At 39.6% G+C, this 21,458-nt stretch overlaps 2 protein-coding genes across 2 annotated transcripts; both read right to left on the bottom strand.

The window, feature by feature from the left end:
- Positions 1-1,584: 1,584 nt before the first annotated feature.
- Positions 1,585-19,850, bottom strand: ndufs8a (NADH:ubiquinone oxidoreductase core subunit S8a). Its single transcript, XM_068321251.1, has 8 exons — positions 19,787-19,850; positions 18,400-18,455; positions 10,476-10,538; positions 5,772-5,861; positions 5,135-5,243; positions 4,311-4,374; positions 3,501-3,629; positions 1,585-2,203 (listed from the first exon to the last, which is right to left on the bottom strand). Exons 2-8 carry the CDS (start codon positions 18,440-18,442, stop codon positions 2,072-2,074), a joined length of 630 nt encoding a protein of 209 aa, XP_068177352.1. The 5' UTR covers positions 18,443-18,455; positions 19,787-19,850; the 3' UTR covers positions 1,585-2,071.
- LOC137599963 (piggyBac transposable element-derived protein 3-like) lies at positions 10,545-17,005 on the bottom strand. Its single transcript, XM_068321250.1, has 3 exons — positions 14,660-17,005; positions 13,699-14,222; positions 10,545-13,336 (listed from the first exon to the last, which is right to left on the bottom strand). Exons 1-3 carry the CDS (start codon positions 15,033-15,035, stop codon positions 13,280-13,282), a joined length of 957 nt encoding a protein of 318 aa, XP_068177351.1. The 5' UTR covers positions 15,036-17,005; the 3' UTR covers positions 10,545-13,279.
- Positions 19,851-21,458: the final 1,608 nt, after the last annotated feature.

Below are 21,458 nucleotides of genomic sequence, written 5' to 3'. Positions count from 1 at the left end.
TCTCTCCTGTAATGTATAGTCATTACAGTGGATTAAACAATGGAGACAAGTGAATTGTTGTGCACATCTTTAGGTTACTGACCACGTTATAGTCTGTTGCTCAGGTAAGACTCATCATACACCTGAGTCAGGAACAGACCCAGACCTCCACATCAGAAATGTAGTCTGCAGCATCACACACGATCTGGACAGATGTTTGCATCTGTGATGCAGTTTCTAACATCTTGAAACAGTGTTCAGTCTACATGTACCTTGATGGGAATGTGGGTATGCAGCCAATTACATTGGGAAATCCAAAATGAAATTCAAGTTAATAATCCAATTCAGATGTTGCAGCACAATGCCATTAAGGGAATCTCATTTCAAATTCATTTATCAGATTTCTACATCATTCACCTGCAATCCCTGTGGCGCTCCTCCTTGATAATTTTGATGGGTTTATGTCCAGGGAAATAGAAAAACTTGGGTAAAAGTTTCAAGGTGAGGCGCACTGAGCATCTCCCACATTGTATAGAAAAACTACTGTTTGCAAATAAAATACAAAACTGACCAGAGACCTACACACAGTGCTGCTGCAGATGTGAGGATGGATCAGGTCCTGGATGTGTAATTGATTGGGACGTTAACCGGTACCGATCATAAAGAGAACTGTCTCTATATGACGGGACATCTGAATGCAATACAAAAATATATAATCCTTTGTGACTTAATGCTGAACCTTCACAAACGAGATCTTCGTCAAACGAACATGTCATGTTTGCATCTAAAATATCTCTAAAATACAATTTTTTAAAAATAAAACCTTACGTCGGTCAAACTCTCCGGTGTAGCCGCACGAGGGCATAAGCCAGTGACTTATTGTGCTGGTCTCAAGCCCGGATAAATACAGAGGGTTGTGTCAGGAAGGGCATCCGACATAAAACTTTTGCCAAATCAATATGCAAATCGAACATATGACTTCCATACCGGATGGCAGTCGTTGTTTACCTACCAAGTGCCAGTGGAAATTGGACTACTGTTGGTTGGAGGAGGAAAGTGTGTTCGTAGGGAGAGAAGAGGAACGCCAAAAGCAAAGGACTGAGGGTAGGGACGCTGAATGTTGGAACTATGACAGGAAAAGGTAGAGTTGGTTGATGATGCAGAGGAGGAAGGTTGACATACTGTGTGTCCAGACGACCAGGTGGAAAGGTAGCAAGGCTACAAGTTTAGGAGCAGGGTTCAAGTTGTTCTATCATGGTGTGGATAGGAAGAGAACTAGAGTAGGAGTCATCTTGAAGGACGAGTTTGTCAGAAATGTCCTGGAGGTAAAAAGCGTGTCATAGAGAGTGCTAAGTCTGAAGCTAGAAATCAAAGGTGTGAAAGGAAATTCTGGTTGGACTTTGATGAAGTAATGCAGAGCATACCTAAAAGTGAAAGAGTTGTCATTGGTGCAGACTTCAATGGACATGTTGGTGCAGGAAAAAGGTGATGAGGAGGTGATGGGCAGGTTTGGTATTCAGGAGAGGAATGCAGAAAAACAGATGGTGGTGGACTTCGCGAAAAGGAAAAGATCCAGATGCAATTTAAAACTCTCAACACATCAGGTAGTTCTTCCAGAGTTTATTAGTCAGTTTGGTGAGAACACAAAAACCATAAAGGTTTACATGGATGCCCAAGATAACAAAAAAACATGTATAGTTGTGTGGGACATTAGAATCAAAATCAATCTAGACTTCGTAAAAAGATGATAGTATCATAGTATGGTCCAGTCACATTCCTTTAAGTCCAGTAGTACTATGAAAAAAACATCACCTTCCTCCCTGGAAAATTATCGACTGGACCTCATTGCAGCAGGCTGTTGTGTACTCATGACAAAATGATGAAAGCTGTATTCATAGCACTACAATAAATATTTCATCCAAACAACACTGATATATCAGTATACGTCCAAGACATCAGAAGGGGGTGAAATCAACGCCACAAAAATGTGATACAACTGCAAACCTAAATGTATGTACAGTATGGATGAATGCGTGTCAGAGAAGTCATGTTGGTATGTGACATTTATACATTTTGTGTGTGTGTGTGGGGTCTATCTGTAAAGGTAATCAGCTTTTATGTTGGCAGCAATCTCTGCTTCCCACTTGTCTCCATTGTTGAGAAGCTTCTCCTTGTTGTACAACAGCTCTTCATGGGTTTCAGTGGAGAATTCAAAGTTAGGACCCTGAAGGAAGGAAAAAGGTGAGGATGGAGAAGGGACTGAAATTATAAACCAAGAAACTGATGCTCAGTAGCATTGATGTAACTTAGCTTAGCAAGTAAGCTCAACATCTATGCTTCCCCAGTCATTTCTGTATCTCACCACCTTTCCAACCCAACAACATCCCAAGGAGATGCCAGTGGCTTCGCTATGTCATGCAGTAAGTTGCAAGTACATTGGAAATCCAACAATGATGTGACATTATTTCCTTGATACCACATCCTAACACAAATTATTAACTCTTTCCTTCCTAGCAACCATCTTGGACTGATGCCTTATACATGATTTCAGCCATGTGGCCTGAGCTAATATGCCGTAACATAGTTAAGCTCCAAATACATTTTTCCTTCACGTCACACACACAAAAACTACTGCATATCTATCTAGCCACTCTTCAATATTTATGAACACATAGAAAGGAAAAATCTCTCCACAAATTTGTTCCTCATACTCCCCTTTGAAGACTGTTTAGATACGTTTTTTTCTCAAAGATCAGCTGGCCAATAAAGTCCCTACACTTTTTTGATTGAAACAATTTCTTTCTTTTCCGAAATAAACTTGGGGGGAAAGTTTCTGGCGAAAGTCACTTTGAACATGATCTTTATGTCATCCGGTTCTGGTTTGTTGTTCGTAAAGAGAGGTAGACAAGAGGGGAGGTGGAGGTTGAGTCTGAAGGCACGTATCTCAACCTTTGTTAGTTAGCAGAGTCTCAAGGGTAGCAGCCATGGTGGTGGATGGTTGTGAATTTGGCAGCATACGGCATTACTTCATGTTGTTCTTGAGGCTAAGACCTGATTGCACGTTATTCTCTAACAATTTATTAAACTTTGCCTGAGATATCTCCACAGTATTTGTTTCAAAACCAGAAACTATTTGTTTTACTAGAATCAATGTTTAAATTGATTAAATTATTTTCATTCAGAAAACGTAATCATCCTGGACCTTAAACTTTGACTGTAATGAATCAAAACTTATTAAAAAAAATGTAGGAAGTGGTGTATAGCTTTATAGAAATCTTACTTCATTAGTTGAAACTCAAATTTGAATCTTGCTTAAAACAGTGTGGAGACTTAGCCCTAAAATCTGATATGAAAGGGAATCTGATTTATCTGATTTGCCTGCAGTCTGAACACAACCGTTGTGCCATAAGTAAGAGAGAAGACAGGATGACAGTCATCATAAAATGCACTAAAAAACATTTCTGTATGCCAACATATTGACAACCTGCAGACACTCACCGATTCTCTGATCCTAAACATACCTCGACAATGGCATCCACAGGACATGCCTCCTGACAAAATCCGCAGTAGATGCATTTGGTCATGTCAATGTCGTAGCGGGTTGTTCTCCTGCTGCCATCAGCACGAGTCTCTGCTTCAATGGTAATGGCCTGCGGATATGACATTGAGTGACCGACAGATAAACTAGCAGCTCTATCTCAGTGTTCTATAATAATAATATTGGATTACATTTACAGTATTACTGGATTATAAGGCGCACATTTAATGAATGGGCTATTTTATAATTTATTTCATATATAAGGCGCACCGGATTATAAGGCACACATAATAGAAACATGAAATAAATAAAAAAACTAGCAGCTGTAGTTGCGCTTTCTGTCCACTAGAAAGTGAAGAAGCCATCTCTGACCGGGGGGGTTGGGGGGAGGCTGGCAAGAGGGGGATAACCATGGATAACCATGACTTGGATAACTGAGAACCTACACAGACTAGCATTACTATCATCACACGTTTGTCAGTGGTCACTACATAAACCCAACACTAAAGGTGGGCAAACTCTTCCTCTTGTGTTACTTTTTAGCAGGCTTAACTCTATTGTCTGTCTTTAAACTGAACTACAGTATTGCATTTGAATTACCCACAAGCATCACCAACTTTTGGTGTAGACCAGACCAACAAATCATATCAGACCACTGCCATGATTGTAGGGTAGATGTAAGGGTTAGAGTGGTCAGGCAAACTGAGATTATGGATGAGGTGAGTCTCAAGAAAATGTCAGTCAACATAGCATTCTTCAAAAGTGACCAATTTCAAAATTTGTGTGATTGTACCTGAGCAGGGCAGATGGCTTCACAGAGCTTGCAGGCAATGCAGCGTTCCTCTCCTGAAGGGTACCTGAGTGAGTATGATTGCTTTAAATTTCTGATCTCAAATGCTGCACCAAGGACCACATTAATTGTATACAGTCACAATAGATTTGACCTCCTATGGTAGATCAGTTTATCACAAAAGCATTAGCATGTGTGTGTGCACACTTTGAATAGGAGGTTGTATATGCGATATACTACCAAAGACGTTGGTCAACTCCAAAGGCTTCACCACCCTGCAGTATATTAATGTCAAAATCATTCTGAATCAAAATGATGTAGCTTTTTTTGTAGATTTGGTGCTGGCAAGGTGTGGAAGTGAATGTCCATCAATGTCCATTGATTTTTATTGATGCAAAGGAGAACCGAAACATGTCCAAAAAAGGATTACTTCCAAACCTGAAGTTGTCCATTGGGGAAGAGGAAGAACATTTTTAACCAGCTGATATACAAAATGCAAAAAGGAATGTGGTCACTAATGAACTCTTGCTCATGATTTGGTATACTGGGCACCAATTTTTGTCCCATGATAAAGCCTACTCTGCTAAAATATTGTGTCAGATTGTCATTTACTGCCCTTATGATAGATAATTAAACTAAATGACTAATGATACATAATAAAAAACAAAATAATGCTTGTTCTCTTTCTTCTAGAAATAATCAGCAAAGTCACTTTAAGCTCAACATGTTCCTTGTTTCAACAGTTATCCGTTTGGCTCAAAACACAATGTCACAAAATCTGTCAAGACATGCAATCAAATGATTGGACATCGAGTGGTCCTTCTCACCTGCGGAGGGCATGTTCTCCTCTGAAGCGGGGAGACAACGGACCTTTTTCGAATGGGTAGTTGATGGTGGCGGGCTCTCTGAACAGGTAGCTCATTGTCATGCCCAGACCTGACATCACAACATATTATTTTACATGTGAATGAGGGAAAAAAAATCATCTGAAAGTGATGCATGCTGATTACACAGATGAACTTTTTCTCAGAAAAACAGGAGACAAAACACCTTCACTCATGGCACACATTAAATCAGGGACCTACAATGTCAATGTCATCATCTACTTATGAAATGGACTTCGTAAAGCTTTTTTACATAACAAGCTAAGACTGCAAAAACAAATCTGAGCAGCCATATGTTCCAGTTGCAGTGCACAGTAGTGTCTAGATTACTGCACAAGTATGAACACAGTGCCACTTTGAGGGCAGCCACATCAAAAGTCTATGATTGGGGTGGGTTGTGACCTTTAGAATCCGATTCACTCTGAAAACAAGGCCTGGTGTAGAAATCCTGGAGACAGTCTAATTCGTTTAAATTATCCTTAATTTAAATTTGCTGTGATTGAGAATAATACCCCAGATAAATAGCAGAGACCCCTGCATGATTGTGCCATGTGTAATTTTTATGTCGAGTTCAGCTGACCTCTGATTAGTTCTGTCCATAACAGCGTCTGAGAAGCTCGGTCCGTGATGGACTTCATGTCTGTGGGCAGTTCCTGGACATTTACATACTCTGCACAAATAAGCATAATTGAGTGAGACAGCTGGTCTTAGTGAACTACTGTATACACACTGAACCTTTATGTTCAGTGTGTACATAAATAAACAGCTTTGAAAATAAAAGTTATTTTTGAGAATTTAGAAGTCATTCCTTCGTCTCTAATTCATCTTTATTAACAACAATCTAAAACCATGCCAATACTTAACATTTGTCCACATCAGCCAGCTTTGTGAATTCACACATGGACAAAATTGTTGGTAGCCCTTTCTTAATGAAAAAAACACACCCCACAATAGTCACTGAAACAACTTGTAACTGACAAAAGTAATAATAAATAAAATGTTACTGAAAATTAACCAATGAAAATAAGACATTGGTTAAACAGAATAATTTCAAAAAATGAACAAATGAAACACGTCCCCATAAAAATTATGGTACCCCCAGAAAAGATTGAAAATAACTTTACCATCAGGACATGATAAACTCAGACTTGTCCTCCAATTATTAACCATTAACAATCTTGCATTCAGTCACTGCCTATTAAAAGGGTGACAAATAGTCACTGTGCTGTTAAATAATATGGTGTTTACCACACTGAACATGAACCATCGCACCAGTGTGGAACATGCTTTTTTTGTTGTACTAGAATAAAGTGTAATTGCGCATCCACTACAATAGTGGGCAGCGGCGCTCTCATTATCAGAGTTTGTCCAGGGAGTACAGTACACCCTTGTTCTTTGCAGTTAATGCATTCCAGGAATCACACGTGATTAATGAATTCTGCAATAGAGCGACAATTTATCTTATTATTTACGGTAATTGAAACGTTTACTACCCTCCCCAGACTGATATTAAACCACCTTCTATATGTATTACCTTTTTCCACACACTTATCGACTGTTTAAAGCACTTTTGAGTCTCATGTAAGTCTGAGACTCAAGGTACCGAGCGCATTTCCGGATGCCGTCAGCCAATAGAATGCACATACAGTATCATGTGACTGCCTACCAAAAATCCGTGAGGAGTTGAAGTCACAAGCTTTGATGTGCGAGGGCACACAGTATATAAGCTCTACGGTGTAGGTTTAGGTGATATGAAGTGCAGTAAACAAACCCTCAAAAATCAGCATGAAATTTTTTTAACAGGGATGAAAAGAAAGGCGGAGAGAGACGAAGATAACGACACAAAAGCAAGTCACCCGAAAGCTGAAACGAAGAACTATGAGGGAACGTCTGTAGCACTAGGATCTGTGACTACAGATCGGTGTGTTTACTGTGTCTAAACATGCTGGCAGAGGACAGAATGAAGCCTAATAAATTAAGGCAGAACTTAAAGTCATTACACCCCAATCACGTTGATAAGCCGCTGGAGTTTTTTCAGCAAAAACGCGCCAAATATTGCCAACAATCATTGCCTTTTGTGAATGCTACTTCAGTAAACCAGCGAGCTCTGTTAGTATCATATAAGGTGGAGCACTAAATTTCTCAGTGCAAAAAACCACTCACCACAGCTGGAGCTGAAACACTGAGCAGAACCTGAAAGTTCAGTATGATGCTTCAAACCAAAAGCTGTGCACTGCCTAAACATGCTCATTGTAGCCATTAATCCTGATTTTATTTGGATTAAAAGGAAAAAAAACAGCAGAAAATGTATTATTCATTTTTATTTCGTATGTTAAGGTCAGTCATCTTCAGATTACCACCGCTATAACCACCGTAGCGGGTAGCGGGGAGCCGGAGCCTATCTCGGCAGCATAGGGGGTGAGGCGGGGGACACTCCTGGCACGACGCCAGTGCACCGCGGAGCCAAACACAAAGACATACAACCATGCACACACACTCATTCCTACGGGCAATTTTGGAACGGCCAATCAACCTGAAGTGCATGCTTTTGGAGGTGGGAGGAAGCTAGAGAACCCAGAGAGAACCCACGCAGAAACGCCACCGTGCCGCCGTATGTTAAGGTGTTTTACATATTGTGTTCCTGAGTTAGTTACTGAACTGTATTTGAATTTGCTATAATTTATTGATTTTATTTGATTTTTCAGTATCAAATGGTGTAATAAGTTGGTCGAAAATGTTTACAGTTTAAACAGGTTTTTTTTTTAATTTTAGGCAAATGGATGCACTTAAAAATGTTTTCTGCTATAGACTAAAAAATGATAATAAAATTATTCTCTGCCAGATACTGAACTATATATATTTTTTGTTTTAATTTTAATAAGGATACGATGTTATGTAGTGGTGTACTTATAACAATTTTATACACAAACAATATTATTTATAGTCGCGGCAGAGGGGGGGGGCGCAAACTGTTTTCTTTTGCTGTGGGAGTGAAACAGAAAATAATCATATTAAATAATTGTATTAAAGAAACACTTAAAATCACTTTAAACATTCTATAAGAGTGTGGGGAAAGGTAATACAGCTATATGGTGGTTTAATATCAGTGTGGAATAATTACATAGTTCGTCGCTATATTGCGGAAGTTCGTTTTTTGCGGGTGGTTCTTGAACGCAATAATCGTGAGTAACGAGGGATTACTGTATATGCAAAAATGAAGCACACTAATGAAAGAACACTGTCCGTACTGTGAAATATGAAGGAGGCCCGGTTATGTTCTTGGGCTCCTTTGCTGCATTGGGCAAGGTCAATGAAAGCTAAACACTTTTAAGGCATTCTGGAGAGAAATGTGCTGCATAGTTTAAGAAAGCTAGGTTTCAGTCAAACAGGATACAAGACTGATTTAGAGCAAACACTAGACTATTCTGAAGTGCTTGTCAGTGAAACTCTTCCAGCTAAAATGGAAGTTACTACTTCTCTGAAGAATTGTGAATTACGGACACGGTGTGATCAGTTGTTTCTCTTTAATACATAACGTTATGGAGAGCACCACTTTGAGAGTGTTACTTCGACAATTGTAATGGCATTTGGTCTTCTACGCCTGTTCAAGCTCATCTCAACAAAAGATTTACATTTTACGACATTCAGATGCTTACACATGACTTCGAGAAGGGGTTATCAAACTTTATCACCAACTTTATCTACAAGTTTCTCCCAAAACTTTAAGACAAACATTTTCTCACAAATCCTACTGAACATCTGTGGAAGAAGCAGAAAAATGTCATCTGAAGAAGGCACCTTTCAAATCCAACTGAAGCAGTTTACTCATGAGAAGTGGGATAAAATACCTGTTGACAGGTGTAGAGGCAAGGATTTACTTTTCACTTGGGCTGGTGGTTGTGGCATATACTGTATGTGTGGGTGTGTTGGTGCATGAGATTGATTGCCTGATGAATATCATCTGTGCTTGGCCGCGATTGTTTTTGCTTAGTACAGACAGAGTTTGAGGTGGGGTGCCGATATTCCTGTTGAACGCAAAGACGCAGAGTAAGAAACGCAAAGAGTAAGGAACACAAAAAGCCAAAATGCAAAAGGTAAAAGGCAAAGACGCAAAAACGCAGAGCAAAGACGCAGAGGTTATTTTCCATCTTAGTCTAGTCCAGTCATCGTCCATCTGCACAGAATGTATTTCTTACATGGAAATGGTAAATTAAACATCCACAGCTACAATAATGCCTCAAGTTTCATCCTTGGACTCAGCATGTCAGAGAGAGCCCCGCTCTCACCCTCTCAGTGAATAAATTTGGGTTTTGATAGTCACAACAACAGGTGTACAAGTCTCACAGATAGTTACAGAAATATTTAACAAAATATTAAGTTAAGTATAACATATTTTTTGTCCGGGCCTGTTTCATTTGATTTGTTTTTTTTTTTAGTCTGTTGAACCATAATTAAAAAGCAATGTCTGATTTTTATTGGTTAATTTTCAGTAAATTTGTATTTACTTTTCTCAGTTTCAAGTTGTTTCAGTGACCAACAATTTTTCATCGTATTTACCATGAATAACTATACCCTAAAATACTCCATTACGAACATCAAATTGCAACATCTTTGTCACTTATTCACTGCTACTTAAGTTACAGTTGCAATACTCACACATATGGAGTATGTAGACGTGATAGCATCTCATTTATGATAAATCTGTCAATTATTTAATATTTCAGTTAAGAAGAAGAAATAGAGAAAGATAAATAAAAAGAAGAAGCTGCTGCTTTTATTGGTCATGTACAACAAAATTTTAAGGTCAGTTGGAGAGTTGGTCCTGAGCTGCTAGCGCGCCGCCACTGCGGGCCAACATAACCTAATGTTCCCAAAACTTTAAGAATATTACATAATTGGAGCATATTAAAAGTAATATAAGAATTTTTTTGGTCTTTCTGACCAAAATGTTGAATTCATGATGTTTCATTCTCAGTGTTGATTTCAGTGGTCAGAGCAACTCCTTGACACTAGATCACCAAAGTTTACAAAAGGAGACTAATCACTGATAATCCAACACAATTTTTTTTTTAAAATTTCATATACTGGTTTGATTCCCAAAGGGAAATTAAGAAAACACAGTCTAGTTACTAGTTCAAACACATGCATACATATATTAGTGAGTAGCACACACATATATACACAAAGGGGCCTGCAGGCATGCAAGGGAGGTAGAGTGACAGGCAGCTCCTTCTTGGTGCGCCTCAAATGAACTGTGTTTGTTGTGTGTTGCAGCGGAACTTACTGAATCCTTCCCTTTGTGTGGACACACTAAAGGACCTCAGATTATGCCTGGCAACTAAAGTGCCTGAAAGTAGAAAAATCAAAAATTGCATTATGAAGCATCCATTACATAGTACATAAAGTAAGTATTCACACTTGATGACACACTGTGACTGATTGCAAATATCTGCAAATATCATCTGCAAACATCATAGTCCATGGAGATTCCTGTCTAACCTCGTCTGTCAGTCTGGCCATCACCATAGCGAACAAGAACGGGGTCAGAGCTGATCCCTGATGCAGTCCCACCTCCACCTGTCACACCTACAGCACACCTCACCGTTGTCTTACAATCCTCAGACATGTCCTGCACCACTCTAACATCTCTGCCACTCCAGACTTCCTCATACAATACCACAGTTCCTCTCTGAGCACCCTGTCATAAGCTTTCTCCAAATCTACAAAAACACAATGCAGCTCCCTCTGGCCTTCTCTGTACTTCTCTATCAACATCCTCAAAGCAAATACTGCATCTGTAGTACTCTTTTTTGGCATGAAACCATACTGCTGCTCACAAATGTTCACTTCTGCCCTTAGTCTAGCTTCCACTACTCTCTCCCATAACTTCATTGTATGGCTCATCAGCTTTATTCCTCTGTAGTTGCCACAACTCTGCACATCTCCCTTGTTCTTAAAAGTGGGCACCAGCACACTTCTCCTCCATTCCTCAGGCATCTTCTCACTATCTAAGATCCTGTTGAACAACCCAGTCAGAAACTCTACTGCCACATCTCCTAGACACTTCCAAACCTCTACAGGTATATCATCAGGACCGACTGCCTTTCCACTCTTCATCCTCTTCAATGCCCTCCTCACTTCATCCTGACTAATCTTTGCTACATCCTGGTCCACAACAGTAACCTCTTCTAGTCTTTGTTCTCTCTCACTTTCCACGTTCATCAACTCTTCAAAGTACTCTTTCCATCTTCCCATCACACTACAGGCACCTGGCAATAGACTTCCATCCCAATCCTTAATCATCCTAACCTGCTGCACGTCCTTCCCATCTCTATCTCTCTGTCTTGCCAACCTGTATAGATCAGTCTCTCCCTCCTTACTGTCAAACCTAGCATACAAGTCATCATAAGCCCCTTGATTGGCCTTTGGTACCTCTACCTTCACCTTACGCTGCATCTCCCTGTACTCCTGTCTACTCTCCTCAGTCCTCCCAGTGTCCCACTTCGTCTTAGCTAACCTCTGTGTATACACCCCAGTACCTCCTCATTCCACCACCACGTCTCTTTCCCTACTTTCCTTCCAGATGACACACCATGTACTCTCCTTCCTGTCTCTCTGATCACATTAGCTGTAGTTGTCCAGTCATCTGGAAGCACCTCCTGACCACCCAGAGTCTGTCTTAACTCCTCCCTAAAAGTCCGGCAACACTCTTCCTTTTTCAGCTTCCACCATTTCGTCCTCTGCTCTGTCTTTGTCCTCTTCATCTTCTGTCTTTGTCGTCCTCATCTTCCTCACCACCAGAGTCATCATTACCAGTTAGTAATTTGTTGTGCATGTTCTATCTGCTAAAGAAAAAGTTGTGCATGTTCTATCTGCTGAAGAAAAGGCAGCATAGGCTATTTTTTGCATTCACTTTTTGTCTATTTTAACTCATTGACTGCCAGACACTTTCAGCGCGGACAGCTCCCCAGTGCCAGAGATTTTGAGCATTTTCACTGAATTTTGAAGGCCCACCAAATAATCATTTTTTAGGCTACATAAACATTCCACATATCACCCGAAACTTTAGACTGTCTTCTTTCATCAGAAAAAAAAATTTTGTTTCTAGCATCTATGTGTGTTTAGTTATTGCCCGTAGAACACAGGGTGGTTTCAGCAAAAACAGCTGATTTTGACCAGAAAACGGAGATAATGACGTTTTACTGCAGAGAAGCAAATTCAAGCAAAACTCCAACATCAAACTTCTGAAAATACTTTTACTTATTGAAACAATGCAAACAACATTAGAAAAAACATTTTTGATGAACAAATGATTTTATAACAATTTTGAAAATTAGACAAAACATAACAAAGTACATTCATTTCACCCTCAACTGTCAGAACCATTTACAGGTGAGTATGTGTGGGTGTAATCAATGATATTTTTTTTTAGTGTGATACACAGTAAAGCATTCTCCTGCATGCAGGGGAATACGACAGGCCTTGCACCATATCCTGGTCTCACTCCTCCCACCCCTTCTAACACACACCCGACATTTTCTTGAGGGATGTGCCTTCTTTGTGGTGGCCCTCAAACGTTCCAGCTTGTGCCTGGACATCAGGCCATCGAGTCTGCCTTCTGGGTCTCTGTTTCTGACTGACCTGGTTTGCAGCACGTCTTCGACCTCCATCTCCTCGCCCTCCTCATGTGACACGTACCCCTTTTCAGTCCAGGACCTTGCAATGTCCTTCATGAAATCAAGGTGCGATTTCTTGATCCCTGGGTTCCTGGACCTGAACAACACATAGGCGTTGTATACACAAATCTGGAACAAATAGGCGACAAACTTTTTTGTCCAGTTTTGAGTTTTCCTAATGAAGGGGTAGTACGCAATGTTCTGGTCTAGTTTGTCCACCCCATTCATGCAGGAATTGTACTGAACCACACACTCCGGTTTGAGCTGTGCCACTTTTTCCCGCTGACCCTTCTGCCACACCTCCACCCTCTGCATCCTGTCGTTGTGGCAGGTTGTTATCATCCTCACCAGGCGCTTGTCCTGCCAGGCCAAGACCAGTACCCGGCCGTTGTGTCGCACCACCTTCCCCTCCTCACCCAAGTCTGTCTTTGACGGCTCCCTGATGATCTGTGGTTCGCCACGGTTTTTCCTGAGGGTTCCACAAACATTAGTCTTTTTTTTACACAACTGCTCACACAGTTTTACAGAATTATAAAAATTGTCCATGAATATTGTGTACCCCTGCTCGGTCAGGCGGTCAAGGAGGGAGAACACGATGTCTGGGAGTGTGCTCGGCTGGCCAACATAAGGCAACATATTGTAACAATAGCCAGTCCGCGAGTCACACAAAATATAAGATTTGATGCCATATTTGACTGGCTTCTGAGGGTTGTAAACCCTGAAGTTCAAGCGGCCACGCCACTGCAACATCCCCTCATCAATGCAAATGTTTTCATGAGGCTGATACAGCTCTTTGAATTTGGAAATAATAGAATCAAGGACAGGACGCACTTTATAAAGTTTATCTCCAGCATCCTGTGAGGCATTGTCATTGAAGTGGAGAAACTTCCCAATTAGCTGGAACCTGTTGCGTGGCATGGTGTTGTTGAAGTACGGAATGGCTTCCATTGGATCCTCACTCCAGTACATGCTGACGCTGGGCTTCTTTATGTAGCCGGTGAGGAACGTAAGACCCAAGTATTTTTTGAGCTCTGGAACTGTCACCGGTTTCCACACCCTCTCTCTGGAGTGTGGCAGAGCTTCAGGATGTGCCAGTATAAACTGCCGTGCGTACAGGTTGGTCTGAGACGCAATGTGACCCAGCAGCTCCTCAGTCAGAAACAGCTGCATGAAGTCAACCGGCTGGTCTGAATCCAGGTCTGCAGCCGCATTCTGGGGACCAGGGGTTGCCACGAATGGGAACTTAGTGGGTTTCCAGCCATCATGACTCCAAACACCTGCATCCACCTCCAGTGATTGGCGTCTCCTCGCACCTCTCCCTCTAGCAGGTGCACGTCCTCTACTCGTTTTAGGGACTGTAAAATATAGAAATATACAATTTTACTCTATATATATATGCATGCTTGAAATAAGTAGGATATCATTTTACACTAAAATATAGAAATATACAATTTTACACTATATATATATGCATGCTTGAAATAAGTGGGATATCATTTTACACAACATATATATATATTATATACACACATGCCTGAAATAAGTACCATTCTACAAAACACACACACACACATATTATACATATATACACACACTTGCCTGAAATAAGTACCATTCTACAAAACACACACACACACACACACACATATTATACATATATACACACACTTGCCTGAAATAAGTACCATTTTACACAAAAGAGTAATACATTCATAGATGGGGAACAGCTTATGCGGGATGGAGGGCCGACACGTGATTTTTACATCATGTAACAAAGTAGCAAAATAGTTACCTTTGCTCCTCAGATCCTCCGTGGGCTCCCACGGGTCTGGGGAGGACTCCCTGCTGCTTTCTGACGGAATCCAGTCAGATGACGAGTCCGGGTCCGGTTCAGAGTCAGAACCGTCGCCGGACAGACGCAGCGGAGAACTCTCCGCAGCGGCGCTCCCACGTGGGACGCCGCCGAACTGCGGGGCCCCCCCGCTACAACCCGCCACGCTTTCCTCGCCTCCGATCCGGTCTTCAACCTCCTTGGGTGCATCTCCTGCCCCCCGATCCTTACCGCTGTCGCTCATTTCCACAGCAGCTACACCGCCAGACAAGCTCTGTGCCAGTGTGAGCTGCTTGAACCTGCCTCCTCCACATGCTTTCGCCTTGCGCTTCGCCATTTTGCTCTCCACTACTGCCCCAACACCGACGCTTCTTCGTCGTTTTATCTGGTGATCTAGGGTGTGAAACACTGCCCCCGACCGGAATAAATGGAATACAAGGCTGAAAATCACACAGAATGTGCGAAACGCTTTGATCTAACGTTCCCTATAAAAAACGCCTAAGACGAAATATGACGTCTTTGGCACTCAACGTTTGGATTCTATAAGACGAAATATGACGTCTTTGGCACTCTGTGAGTTAATTGTAATTCCGGTTAGAGCGCCCCTATCAATGGGGGAAAAAAAACACACAGAATAGCCACACCTTTGTATGAGCCACATGGTTCAAAACCTTGGAAAAAGTAGCAGCTTATCATCCAGAAAACACGGTACTTATATTGAATTTAAATTCAAAAAACTGTATTAGTCCCCAAAGGGCAATTGAAAGCACATAAAGTAGGATAAGTGTAAAACTGCAAACATACAGTGTAAACATAAACAGTGTAAACATAAACAACAAAAATGAATAATTAAATGATAACATAATGATAAATGATAATGATAATGATAAACAAATGATAACATAAATACTACGTTTATGTTAAATAATAATTAAAAACCCGAGTTAGTTCAGAACCTAGTGAGTTCTAAACTTATTTAGTACAAAACCTGGTAAGTTTAGAACCTAATTATTTCAAAACCTTAAGGGTTAGTCAGTTCAGAAACTAGTTAGTTTAAAACCTAGTTAATTATTTCATTCATTAATTCATTCCTTCATTCATTCATCTTCTAACCACTTTGTCCACAGTGGCGGGTCATGGGAAGCTGCAGCCTATGCCAGCTGACAAAAGGGAGTGAGGCGGGGGAAACTGCGGGTGCGATGCCAATGCACCGCGGAGCCACACAGGCTGTGTTCAGACTGAAGGCATACTGGACATCCTTCCAAATCTGATTTTTAGGATTGACTGTTCACACTGTGTTTAGCAAGTGTCCAAATGCGTTCTGCCTCTGTTCAGACTGGGCCACATTATCGGCCGATCTGACAGGTTGCCTTAACAACGACGTTGGGTTGGAGGCATCGTTCAGTGCGTAAAAATGCTTTAAGTCATATAATTATATATATATATGTATAGAGTATTGGCGGTATCACTGTCTGGTAGAGGTGGAGAAAATTTCACACATACCAGACGCTGTCAACTTCTTTCACTTTTTACCGCTCCATAATACGCTACGCTTTTCCTTCTGGCGCCTTGCTCTCGTGTCGCGGATATGACGTCACGGTCTGCCATATCCGATCCGATTTGCACTTTTACACTTATTTGGAGCTGTTCAGACTGAAGACACATCTGTCCATATCCAACACAAAACTACCCCCCGAATGCAGTTTCAGTCCATCCCACAAATATCGGATATCATGTGGTATGGGACTGTTCAGACTACAAACGAGGTATGCAATATCAATCTGGATAGGCTAATAATCGGATATAGGCGACCAGTCTGAACAAGGCCTTAGGGGCACAGACAAACATGCAAGAACACACTCACACCTATGGTCAATTTAGGACCGCCCAATTAAACAGAAGGACATGTTTTTGGAGATGGGAGGAAACCAGAGAACCCGGACAGAACCCAAGAAGACACGGGGAGAACATGCAACCTCCCCAGAGCGGGACGCAAACCCGGAACCGCCTTGCTGTGCAGAGACAGCGCTACCCACTGCACCACCATGCCACCCTTAGTTATTTCAAAACCTAGTTAATTTATAAACCTAGTTAGTTCAGAAACTGGTTAGTTTAAAACCAAGTTAGTTATATCAAAATCTAGTTAACTTAAAACCTGGTTAGTTTGTTCAAAACCTAGTTAGTTTAAAACCTTGTTAGTTTGTTCAAAACATAGTTTAAAACTAGTTTATTCAAAACCGAGTTAGTTAGCTTGAAACCACAGTTAGTTCAAAACCTTGTTAGTTTAAACCTAGCTAGCTGGTTTAAAACCTAGTTAGTTCATGACATAGTGAATAATAATAATCATAACAATTATAATTTAACATAAACAGTGTAAACATAAACCATGTAAACATAAACCATGTAAACATAAACAGTATAAACACACAAACAATTACATAACATATTTAACATAAATACTTTATGTTAAATAAAATTTCAAAACCTAGTGAGTTAGTTTAAAAACTAGTTAGTTTAAAGCGTAGTTAGTTCAAAACCTAGTTAATTTAGAACCTAGTTAGTTTCAAAACCTAGTGGGTTACTTAGTTCAAAAACTACTTAGTTTAAAACCGAGTTAGTTAGTTCAAAACCTAGGTAGTAATAATTTAACAATTAAATAACTTAACATAAACAGTGTAAACATAATGTATGACTGCCATACAATTTAGTCATATACAGCAGTGGTCCCCGACCTTTTTTGCACCACGGACTGGTTTCATCTAAGACAATATTTTCACGGACCGGTCTTCATTTGCTCGATAATCGAGCAAGCCAGGACAGCTGTAGACTAATAATAAATCATCCACTGTGGTTTTATGTAAAATGCAGACATCAACAGACAATAAATAAACTTTTTTTCATGAATTGATAATCAACATCTTTGTAAACGAAATAATTGTAAGACATAATTATATTAAAAACTCGATTCAAGTGACTGCACTGATGAGGTTTATTTTGAAATACAGTGGTACCTCTACTTACGAAGTTAATTGGTTCCGGAAGAAATTACGTAAGTAGAAAATTACGTAGAGACACGTTTTCAATGTAAATGCCCTAATCCGTTCCAAGCCCACAAAAATTCCGACATAGATGTTTTATAAAGCATAAAAATGGATGGAAATGGAAGCAGAGTTATCGATACTTTTTGGGCGATCTCGGGATAATCTGCCCCGACTTTAATCCAGACCACTGGCGCAGTTGTGGGCACTTAATTTAGGGGTAACCTGTCACATGACCAAGACCTGTCAAGCCAGACAGACGCATGCAATTGTCTGTGCGTCATTCCGCACAGACGTCACTCCGAAATAAATAAAACGGATGTAAATTATTTTTTCTTTCTGTGCGGCCCGGTATCAAATGACCCACGGACCGCAACCGGTCCGCGGCCCGGGGGTTGGGGACCACTGATACACAGTATGACTAAACATCAATAATGACTATGATGACGTCATGAAACAGACTGCCATGAAATCAGTCATAGCATTGTTCTTTGCTATGATTTAGTTGGATCCAGGTTTAAAGCTGTACAAGTTGCAAATGCAGGAATATAATGTTGTAATCTATTTATTTTTTAAATGCAATTATTATTGTTGGAGTATTTAGGTGAGCACAATTTAAAATTAACGGGGTAGGGTTAGGCCACTACAGCTGATAAGTCTTACCTGGCCTTGACAAGGAGAAAAGTAAGGGCAATTTTGCAGCCATCACACGTTGGAAGCTGAAATCAGACCATAAATAATCAGGAACTGTTAAATATAACAACTGCATCAATGTTTATATATCAGTCAAGTCTAAAATTGCTGTAAAGCATTGAAGTACACCTTTCACCATCTGGTATTATCTCAAAAGGTATAAGCTTGATTGTGACGAATGCTAACACTGAATGTTGCAATTGAATGTTTGAGATTGGAATACAATCTTTGTCCAACTTGCTGCAAACAAGAAAAACAACATTCTCACTAGCATTGACAATGTATTGACATTTGTAAACTGTACAAATCACATGTAATGTGATGTTTTATATTTTCATTTGGACAGCATTCATATGTTTCTAAATAAGATATGCATCTGATTCCTGCTGATGTGACAGCAGTGTGAACAGTAAGATCTAAATTTATGGGGTTTTTTCCCCGAAAAAAAATTGTCACTTCAATCATCAGCAAAAGTGGAGGAAGCCCATTACAAACTTGCAGCAATAACATCTGAAAGATATGAGGGTGCAAATGTAACTAATAAATGGGATATTTCTCCAATCAGATCATGTTTTGCCCTCTCCCTGTTAGCCTCAAGAGTTAACTACTACTTCTTTTCCTTTCGGCTTTTCACTTCAGGGGTCGCCACAGCGAATCAGTTGCAGCCTCAAGAGTTAACTAACCTTTGCATTTACATTTTAAAACATTCATTCATACATCACTAATTCGTTCATCTGATGACTGTGTTGTGCCAGTACCATTACTAGTTGTTCAGCGACACGATTGTTGTAAATGTGGTACAAGGTACATGGTATAAGTCTGTTCACATTGATGTTAGATTCGGGTCACATACAGTACATAACTGGAAATGTAAGAGAATTAAGTACGTATTTTTGACTAAGGCTGTGAACTCATTTTCCATTGTTCGGAGTAGAGGCACAGCACACTGACTTTTACCAGTTTTCCGGCAAGTGCTAATTTGAGTTCTTGACCTGAGACAACTCCGACGCATGACTGACTAGCCATGTCTGGCGCCTAATTGTGAACACATAACTATTTCCAATACAATTATATTTCAGACGTTCAACAGCGCACATTACGGTTGTCAGTAAATTACGTGTGATTCGGTGAACGCCAAGACTCACTGCTAAATTAAGCTTAAAGCCAGATTAGCCACATTAGCACAAAATGTCCGTCAAGGACATTTATACAACGGGGGCTCGGGATGGTTTAAGGGTAATTCTAAGTCATTAAAATCAAAATCAATTTACAGTGAATATAGTTCAACTTGACTCGACGTACTACAACTTGTTGCGACATACGTTTGAATTATTTTAATGTTTTTAAATTAACCTACCTGTCGCTATTTGGCCTTCTTAACCAGAACAGCGGAAGCTTTACGGAACGGACCCGTGTAGACAGGAAGTTGAAAGACGTGATGACGCCATGGACGCGCGACTTACGTTCCAGACATGTTTTTGTTTTTTTATTCAAACAAACATAACAAAAAAAGATTAATAAAGTTAAAATAAGAGGTCGATTTAGTTTTGAGTTAAGGCATTTATATAGTCTATTACATTCAGTGCTTGTTTGGTTTTAATATACCTCAGTAATTTTTTCCTAGTTTTTTAATTAATTTACGTAAACACAAAATAATGGTCTCATTTTCATAAAACAACACTTATGTATATGTTGTTTGGCCAGAATAATTATGGTATTATATATATTTCCCCTTTTTCTACCCTCCAGTAAAACACCAAATTTAATAACATCATAACTTAAATTAGGTGAATTTGAATCATTTTCAGATACACAGTTTTGGAAAGATCTCCAAAAGGTTTTCACATATTCACACTCCAAAAAAAAAGATGTTCCAATGATTCAGTTTAAGATTCACAAAATGTACAGTCATTTTTTTCAAACTTAAATCTCTGTCTAAGAAATTCATTACAGGGGTAAATATCATTTATTATCTTCAGATGAGTTTCTTTAGTTTTGGGCAAAACTGGAAGGGAAAGGTATCTAGTTCTGATTTTTTTAATCTGATCTTCTGAAAACTGTTGCAAAATATTTCTCCTTTTCAGTAGGAGGGGGAAAAGTTTGTTTGTGACAGCACCTCTTATAATTTTGTTTGTACATTTCTTTTCTGTGAAGTTTAGATCATTAATAAGAGGTAAGGGAAAAGACGGAATTACTTTATCATATGATAGCATACCTTTTATTGTGTTCAACATTGCATCAGGGATTGCTCTTGTAATTTCCAAGTGTTGTTATCTAGTGCAATTAATGTTATATTTGTTAATAAAATCAGTGTAATTCAGAAGATTTCCTTCTGAGTCCATTAAGTGTACAACAGACCAGATATCCTTTTCCAACCAGTCACCAAAACATAACGATTTTCTCTTAGACAAAATGTACCTGTTATTCCAAATTGAAGAATTATGAGGGGTAAAGTTATGTTTGAAGGCCAATTTCCAGCAAAGGAGGACTTGTTGATGAAATCTGGACAATTTAATGGGTAACTCAGAAACAAAAAAAATCACGTTTTAAAAGAAATTCAATGCCACCACATTTACTGAATGTTTCAGAAGGAATATTGTACCATAGCCTTACTGTTACAGATAAATTGTTGAAGCCATTTTAGTTTGATCATACCATTCATCGCTTCAAAATCAATTACATTTAAACCTCCATCCTCAATTGTTTTCACTGCATCATTTCTCCTAATATAATGATGCTTGCTTTTCCACACAAAGTTGAGAATAATTTGATTAATTGATTTAATAAGATTATCTGACATAGCTAAAGAAAAGGCAGGATACGTTAATCTAGACAATATTTCTACCTCAGAAATCAAAACTCTTACAAAAAAGGACAGATCCCTTTGCAGCCAAGATAAAAGAATGGATTTACTTTTTTTTTATAAAAGATTCGAAGTTCAGTTGTTCTCTAGCTTTTAAATCTTTTGTTATTATTACTCCAAGATATTTTACTTCATTTATTACAGGGATGTTATACAGCTCAGTCAA

The sequence above is a fragment of the Antennarius striatus genome, chromosome 8 (assembly GCF_040054535.1).
Source record: "Antennarius striatus isolate MH-2024 chromosome 8, ASM4005453v1, whole genome shotgun sequence".
Classification (NCBI taxonomy): Eukaryota; Metazoa; Chordata; class Actinopteri; order Lophiiformes; family Antennariidae; genus Antennarius; species Antennarius striatus.
The sequence above is the reverse complement of the archived record's forward strand: the minus strand, read 5'-3'. Positions and strand labels throughout refer to the sequence as shown.

What these genes read in the sequence shown, in the direction of transcription:
- ndufs8a (XM_068321251.1), bottom strand. Translation starts at nt 18,442, where the DNA reads ATGGCTGCAAAATTGCCCTTACTTTTCTCCTTGTCAAGGCCAG. An exon ending in TTTCTCCTTGTCAAGGCCAG is followed by an intron (nt 10,539 to 18,399) that starts GTAAGACTTATC and finishes TTCTACTTTCAG; the next exon opens with GCACTTTAGTTGCCAGGCAT. An exon ending in ATGGACAGAACTAATCAGAG is followed by an intron (nt 5,244 to 5,771) that starts GTCAGCTGAACT and finishes TTGTGATGTCAG; the next exon opens with GTCTGGGCATGACAATGAGC.
- LOC137599963 (XM_068321250.1), bottom strand. Translation starts at nt 15,035, where the DNA reads ATGGCGAAGCGCAAGGCGAAAGCATGTGGAGGAGGCAGGTTCAAGCAG. An exon ending in GGAGGATCTGAGGAGCAAAG is followed by an intron (nt 14,223 to 14,659) that starts GTAACTATTTTG and finishes TATATTTTACAG; the next exon opens with TCCCTAAAACGAGTAGAGGA. An exon ending in CTGGAGATAAACTTTATAAA is followed by an intron (nt 13,337 to 13,698) that starts GTGCGTCCTGTC and finishes TGGAACCCTCAG; the next exon opens with GAAAAACCGTGGCGAACCAC.